This window comes from Drosophila suzukii, unplaced genomic scaffold, assembly GCF_043229965.1.
Source record: "Drosophila suzukii unplaced genomic scaffold, CBGP_Dsuzu_IsoJpt1.0 scf_8, whole genome shotgun sequence".
In the NCBI taxonomy this organism is placed as follows: domain Eukaryota; kingdom Metazoa; phylum Arthropoda; class Insecta; order Diptera; family Drosophilidae; genus Drosophila; species Drosophila suzukii.
Genome location: NW_027255940.1, coordinates 198,787 through 207,019, shown reverse-complemented (window position 1 = coordinate 207,019; position 8,233 = coordinate 198,787). Strand labels below are relative to the sequence as shown.

The 8,233-nt window shown below is 42.6% G+C and overlaps 2 protein-coding genes across 2 annotated transcripts; both read left to right on the top strand.

Moving 5' to 3' along the window:
• The first annotated feature begins 4,394 nt into the window (after window positions 1-4,394).
• On the top strand, window positions 4,395-6,347 carry LOC139355085 (uncharacterized). The gene has a single exon (XM_070999404.1). The coding sequence runs from the start codon at window positions 4,395-4,397 to the stop codon at window positions 6,345-6,347; it is 1,953 nt and encodes a 650-aa protein (XP_070855505.1).
• A 143-nt stretch (window positions 6,348-6,490) lies between these two features.
• LOC139355084 (uncharacterized) lies at window positions 6,491-7,255 on the top strand. The gene has a single exon (XM_070999403.1). The coding sequence runs from the start codon at window positions 6,491-6,493 to the stop codon at window positions 7,253-7,255; it is 765 nt and encodes a 254-aa protein (XP_070855504.1).
• The last annotated feature ends 978 nt before the right edge of the window (window positions 7,256-8,233 follow it).

Here is an 8,233-nt window from a genome sequence, read left to right as displayed (position 1 = left end):
TGTGGCATGATTATGTTGATATCTGCATTAAAATATATAACTTTGAAGGTAGTGAAAAATACGATCGTTTTTGGGTCATTGATTTCAATTTTGCGAAGGCTTACTGAAATGGGCCTTCTTTCCATTTTTAAAAGCCCATAACTTGGTCAAATGAACTCGGATTTCGATGTGGCATACCTTTATGGGCTTGTGGAATGATTTTGTTGTAATCGGTACTTAAATATATAACTTTAAAGGTAGTAAAAATATGACCGTTTTTATGTCATTGATTTTAATTTTGCGAAGGTTTACTGAAATGGGCCTTCTTTCCATCTTTAAAAGCCCATAACTTGGTCAAATGAACTCGGATCTAGATATGGCATACCTTTATGGGCTTGTGGCCTGATTATGTTGATATCTGCATTAAAATGTATAACTTTGAAGGTAGTGAAAAATACGATCGTTTTTAGGTCATTGATTTTAATTTTGCGAAGGTTTACTGATATGAGCCTTCTTTTCATCTTTAAAAGCCCATAACTTGGTCAAATGAACTCGGATTTTGATATGGCATACCTTTATGGGCTTAAGAAGTGATTATGTTGTTATCTGCATTAAAATATATAACTTTAAAGGTAGTAAAAAATATGACCGTTTTTATGTCATTAATTTTAATTTTGCGAAGGTTTACTGAAATTGGTATTCTTTACATCATTAGAAGCCCATAACTTGGTCAAATGAACTCGGATTTTGATATGGCATACTTTTATTGGCTTGTGGCATGATTATGTTGATATCTGCATTAAAATATATAACTTTGAAGGTAGTGAAAAATACGATCGTTTTTAGGTCATTGATTTCAATTTTGCGAATGTTTACTGAAATGGGCCTTCTTTCCATCTTTAAAAGCCCGTAACTTGGTCAAATGAACTCTTATCTCGATATGGCATACCTTTATGGGCTTGTGGATTGATTTTGTTGTAATCTGTATTAAAAATATAATTTAAAAAGTAGTTAAAAATATGGCCGTTTTTATGTCGTTAATTTTAATTTTGCGAAGGTTTACTGAAATTTGTTTTCTTTCCATCTTTAGAAGCCCATAACTTGGTCAAATGAACTCGAATTTTGATATGGCATACTTTTATTGGCTTGTGGATTGATTTTGTTGTAATCTGTATTAAAAATATAATTTAAAACGTTGTTAAAAATATGGCCGTTTTTATGTCGTTAATTTTAATTTTGCGAAGGTTTACTGAAATTTGTTTTCTTTCCATCTTTAGAAGCCCATAACTTGGTCAAATGAACTCGGATTTTGATATGGCATACTTTTATTGGCTTGTGGAATGATTATATTGATATATGCATTAAAATATATAACTTTAAAGGTAGTAAAAAAATATGACCGTTTTCATGTCATTGATTTCAATTTTGCGAAGGCTTACTGATATGGGCCTTCTTTCCATCTTTAAAAGCCCATAACTTGGTCAAATGAATTCGTATTTCGATATGGCATACCTTTATGGGCTTGTGGAATGATTATGTTGTTATCTGCATTAAAATATATAACTTTAAAGGTAGTAAAAAATATGACCGTTTATATGTCAATAATTTTAATTTTTTGAAGGTTTACTGAAATTTGCCTTCTTTCCATCTTTAAAAGCCCATTACTTGGTCAAATGAACTTGGATTTCTATATGACATTCCTTTATGGGCTTGTGAAATGATTATGTTGTTATCTGCATTAAAATATATAACTTTAAAGGTAGTCAAAAATACGACCGTTTTTATGTCATTGATTTTAATTTTGAGAAGGTTTACTGAAATGGGCCTTCTTTCCATCTTTAAATGCCCATAACTTGGTCAAATGAACTCGGATTTCGATATGGCATACCTTTATGGGCTTGAGGAATGAGTATTGTTGGGGAACCAGACACCCTATACATGTATTCTTGTAAAATTTTTCTCTCGCTCGCCTGTGTTATCTATTTACACATACACGCGCATGAAGCGCAGCTTAATCGTATGTACGTGCAAGAGCTTTGCCAAATGCATTTCCTTGGTCAGTACTTTTCCATTCATCTCTTACGGTAACGTGTTTACGACTTAATTCAGCCTATTCTTGTAGTAATATACCCAGCTACAGTCAGTCACATTTTTGCTACCAACGCAACCACAGCGCATTTTAATTAAAATTAGTACTTGTCAACGGTGATCTATAGATATCTGCATCGTATAGAACCGTCCTCTAACCTCAATCGTCATGCGGAGTGTGATTCAACAGCGGGGCTTTTGCAAAAGCCAAATCACTTGTGCGCATAAAAATGCCGCGAAATTTGTGGAAGACATTCAGTCAATCCCGACATTAGTCGCGCGATTGGCCCAGCTACAGGACAACTATTTGCGGTTTGTGCGCCTTACGGAGGATTTGTACGCCTACGAGTTTGAAGAGGGTTGGCAAGACCCTGCTGAAGACGTTGATATATACGAGGAAAAACACTACGCTACATACGCTATTCTCAGTAATACGCTTGAAGATTTAAAGGCTGAAGTCGCTAACAATACTCTTCTTGTTTCCGATCAATCATTCAACACTCATCGCAGAAGCCATGTGGACTTTCAGTTCGAGCGAATCAAGCTCCCAACCTTTTCAGGAAATTATGAGGATTGGAAACATTTTTCGGACATGTTCACGGCATCGATTGCATCAACTACGAATTTCACTGATTGCCAAAGATTTCACTATTTGAAATCATACCTGTCTGGCGAGGCACTCGCATTAGTGAAACATATTCCAGTGACCAATGAAAACTACAGTGCAGCCTGGGACAAGTTGGAAAAGCGGTACAACAAAAAACCGCTTATTATCCGATAATTTCTGAACAGTTTTCTAACGATACCTAGTGCCACAACCAGTAGCATCAGCACTGTGCGTAAATTGGTGGACGGCGCAGATGAAGTTATTCTTGGGTTAAGAGCACTTCAGTGCGATGAACGAGATCCCTGGTTAATATTTATATTATTATCAAAGTTAGATCCTGAAACTCGGCAGTCATGGGCCCAGCGCGCAGAATCTGAAAATTCCAGTGTGACCATCGAGCAATTTCTAACCTTTCTCTCATCTCACTGCGATACCTTTGAAGCCTGCCAACTCGGTCGCGCGCCTCAAGCTCGACGATCGGCTGCTACTCATCATGCTGACGCCCACCAGAGACGCGACGACAACAAGTGTTTATATTGCCAGCAGACTCATCAACTGTTCAGGTGTGACCAATTTCTAATGTTGGACATCGCAGCTCGCCGAGAATTCCTGAAAACCAGTAAGCTCTCTTTTAACTGCCTCAGCGCTTCACACATGGTCGTCAATTGCACATCGAAACACACATGCCGGGTCTGCCGCCGCAAACATCATACATTGGTCCACGACACGCCGCAGCCGTTTCGAACTGGAGAGCCTAATGAGTCACCTAGCGTAAACACTGGCAATCTGTCCTCAACCCCCCGAGCTAGATCATTCAGCACAAACAATCAACTTCGCACTCACGAAGAGACACCATCAGGCAGCGTTCCTCCTGTGGGGAACAATTACACTCATCATACCCTGGAAAATATTCCGTATGCAGGTTCGCAAACCCTATTGCCAACCATTCTCGCAGACGTCGACGACACAACAAAATGCAGAATGCTCTTAGACACGGGATCCACCATTACTTTGGCATCGGAATCATTTGTTCAGCGGATTGGCGTGCATCATTCTTGGTCTGGCCGCAAACAACGCCGGTCATACTCGAGGGCGCGCACACTTTAAGCTGCGCTCTCGGCATTCGGATCATATCATCGAGATGGACTCCTTCATTTTGTCCTCGCTGACGTCATCGCTTCCAGCGCAAACTATTGACACATCATCTTCTACCTGGAAGGAAATCTCAGCACTTCCCTTAGCAGATCCGACGTTCTGCACTCCTCGATCTATAGATGTCATCGTTGGATCTGATCAACTATGGTCTCTACCGGAGAAAGAAAATGTTTAGGTAAGGACTATCCCATCGCTCTCAATACAATTTTTGGTTGGATTATTGCAGGCTCGTACACTGCCTGCGACTACCACATCACTCCGGCCGTGACCCATCACGCGGATCTCGACACGATGGTTTGATCGTTCATGGAAATGGACAATGTGCAACCTAACCAATCTCTCTTGGACTCCAGTGATTTCACAGAGAGTCATTTCGCAAACACTCACACGCGCTCCGAAGATGGGGTCTATATCGTCGAGTATCCCTTCAAGGATGGAGCCCCGCCTATCGAATCAACTCTTCCCCAGGCCACCAACCGCCTAGTCTCATTGGAGCGACGGTTTCGTCGACATCCGTAACTCAAAAAACAATACGAGGAGTTTTTGGATGACTACTTGCGGTCACATGGAACAACTGACATCAGCCCAAGTCATGGACGACCCTGACACTTGCGTTTATCTACCGCATCACGCTGTCATCAAGCAGGATAGCCTGACGACCAAATGTCGGGTGGTCTTCGATGGATCTGGAAAAGACAGTTCTGGAATCTCCTTAAACGACAGACTTCATATTGGACCACCGATTCAGCGGGACTTGCTCGGGGCTTGCCTACGTTTCCGGCAGCACCGATATGTTCTATGCGCAGATATTGAAAAGATGTTAAGAGGGATTCAAGTTTCCAGGCGTCACACCAATTTTCAACGTATTGTGTGGCGCAAAAATGAGAATGAACCTATGCTTCATTTTCGCCTGTTAACAGTCACGTACGGCCTAGCGCCCTCTCCGTTTCTGGCCGTTCGAGTTTTGAAGCAACTAGCTGACGATCATCGCCTCGAGTACCCTGCCGCATCACAAGCATTATCACAAGATGCTTATGTGGACGATATACCAACTGGATGCGATTCGGTAGAAGATCTTCTGGTTCTAAAGACGGAGCTGATTGGACTCTTAGGAAAAGCGAAGTTCAAACTACGGAAATGGAGCTCTAACTGCTGGAACCTTCTGCAATCATTACCTGAAGAGGATCGATGTTATGACCCAATACAGCTCGCCAAAGGTTCACCCATGGAATCGCCCGTCAAGGTCCTTGGAATTCAGTGGAATCCATGTCGTGATGTAATGTTCGTCAAACCTACAGAATTAGATCTCTGCATTGTCCCCACGAAACGAGTACTATTATCGCAACTTTCCAAGATCTATGACCCACTCGGGATTGCAGCGCCTACCACCGTGCTTCTCAAGCTCATCTTCCAAGAAAGTTGGACCGCTGTAATACACTGGGACGAACCTATTGCTGAAGCCCTGAATGCACGCTGGAGGGAATTATTAGAGGATTTCTCGTCGCTGACAAAATGCCAAGTACCTCGGTATATTGCTGCACCCTACCAACACATCCAACTGCACGGATTCGCAGACGCATCCATGCACGCGTACGGTGCTGTTGTTTATAGTCGAGTAGCATCGGATGGGAAGTTCCACATAAATCTCGTAGCCGCCAAAACACGTGTGGCTCCAATACAATCAGTCTCAATTCCACGCCTGGAATTGAACTTTGCCCTACTCCTGACGCGGCTGCTCACTATTGTTAAAGCGTTGTTAACTATTCCTGTTAACAACACGATCTGCTGGACAGATTCGGAGATCGTGCTACACTGGCTGTCCGCAACACCACGGAATTGGAACACATACGTCTGCAACAGAATGGCTGAGATACTGAGCGAATACCCACGTAGCTGCTGGAGCCATGTCCGCTCCGAGGATAATCCTGCCGACTGCGCATCCCCGGGACCTCACCCATCTAAGCTTCTTGACCACGAACTTTGGTGGAACGGCCCATCCTGGATGGCCTTGCCACAATACGAGTGGCCTCTGTCTACTAGCAAGTTCCGAGTTGATACACATTTGGAGGCCAGAGCAGAGGAACGTCCAGCCAAGCCAACAACTCTACATAGCTTTCCTGACGAAAGTATGGACGAGTTGCTCATCAACAAGATCTCATCCTGGACTCGGCTCATAAGGGTAACTAGCTATTGTTATCGCTTTATTCATCGTCTTCGTTTGCAGCACAGGCCTTATTCTGAGTACCTAACTTCAACGGAACTGCAGGCAGCACGAAACCAACTTCTTCGTCACACCCAACGAAAGGCCTTTCAAAGAGAGTATACGCAGCTAGAAAACGGACGCCAGCTTCATGCAAAATCGCAGCTGATCCGGTTTTCTCCATTTCTGGATAAGGACGGACTAATGCGAGTTGGCGGACGAATCGAGAGGTCGACCCTTAACTACAACGCCAAGCACCCGGTTATAATTCAAAGAGTTCTCCAGTCGCCGAGCTCCTGGTACGACATTCTCATGTGACGAATCTTCACACTGGAGTGGACGCCACGTTCACAAATCTTCGACAAAAGTACTGGATCCTGGGTGCACGAAACATCGTCCGAAAGACTGTCTTTCAATGTAAACGCTGTTTCCTCCAACGCAAGAGCACAAGTAGCCAGAACATGGGAGAGCTACCTTTACCTCGGGTTCAAGCCAGCCGTTGCTTTCATCATACCGGCTTGGATTATGCCGGGCCAATTTCAATTAAAGGTTCAACTGGGCGCACACCAGTGATCGGAAAGGCATGGTTCGCAGTATTCGTTTGTCTAACAACGAAGGCTCTCCACATCGAAGCAGTCACCGATTTAACAACCAAGGCCTTTATTGCGGCTTTCCAACGATTCATCGCTCGGCGATCTAAACCAACTGATCTCTACTCAGACAACGGTACCACCTTTCATGGCAGCAAACGAGTACTCGACGAAATGCGGCTGCTAGCCATGGAGCAACGCAAGGATGAGAAGTTAGCAAACTTCTTCGCCAACGAAGGAATCCTGTGGCACTTCATACCGCCTTCTGCCCTACACTTCGGGGGAATATGGGAAGCCGGAATTCGGTCCATCAAGCTACATATGAAAAGGATAATGGGATCGTCAGCCCTAACCTTCGAGGAATTGTCTACAGTTTTAATACAGATTGAAGCCTTACTTAACTCTCGCCCTCTTTTCTCATCAGGGGATTCTACTTTGGATCCGCTTACTCCGGCCCATTTTTTGACTGGCACTCCCTATACTGCCTTACCGGAGCCATCCCGTCTAAACGTCCTTATCAACTACAACTCAACTACTACTCAACTACAAGCAATGTTCCAAGGCTTTTGGAAACGCTGGCATATGGAGTACCTAACCTCTCTGCACGAGCGCACCAAATGGCAACCGATAACTTGAAAGTCGACACACTGGTAGTGCTTAAGGAACCAAATCTACCTCCATCGAAATGAATTCTAGGACGTATCCAGGAGGTACACGCCGGACAAGACGACAAAGTCCGAGTTGTTACCGTCAAAACCGCCCAAGGAGTCTTCAAGCGGCCAATTACCAAATTGGCGATCTGCCCCTTTGCTGAACAGCCGTTCAGGGGGGCGGTATGTTGGGGAACCAGACACCCTATACATTTATTCTTGTAAACTTTATCTCTCGCTCGCCTGTGTTATCTATTTACACATACACGCGCATAAAACGCGGCTTAATCATATGTACGTGCAAGAGCTTTGCCAAATGCATTTCCTTGGTCAGTACTTTTCCATTCATCTCTTACGGTAACGTGTTTACGACTTAATTCAGCCTATTCTTGTAGTAATATACCCAGCTACAGTCAGTCACATTTTTGCTACCAACGCAACCACAGCGCATCGAAATTGATTGTACTAAATTATATAGAATGTTCGGTGAAGACAATTAAAAATCAATTTAAACAGTTACACTTCTGGCGTCTAATTTGTTAACAATTATGTTCTTATCTGCATTAAAATACATAACTTTAAAGGTGTTAAAAAATATGACCGTTTTTATGTCATTGATTTTAATTCTGCGAAGGTTTACTGAAATGGGCGTTCTTTCCATCTTTAAAAGACCATAACTTGGTAAAATTAACTCGGATCTCGATATGGCATACCTTTATGGGCTTGTGGAATGATTTTGTTGTAATCTGTATTAAAAAATATAATTCAAAACGTAGCTAAAAATATGACCGTTTTTATGTCATTCATTTTAATTTTGCGAAGGTTTACTGAAATTGGTATTCTTTACATCATTAGAAGCCCATAACTTGGTCAAATGAACTCGGATTTTGATATGGCATACTTTTATTGGATTGTGGCATGTTTATGTTGATATATGCATTAAAATATATAACTTTAAAGGTAG

What these genes read in the sequence shown, in the direction of transcription:
- LOC139355085 (XM_070999404.1), top strand. Translation starts at nt 4,395, where the DNA reads ATGGAACAACTGACATCAGCCCAAGTCATGGACGACCCTGACACTTGC.
- LOC139355084 (XM_070999403.1), top strand. Translation starts at nt 6,491, where the DNA reads ATGGGAGAGCTACCTTTACCTCGGGTTCAAGCCAGCCGTTGCTTTCAT.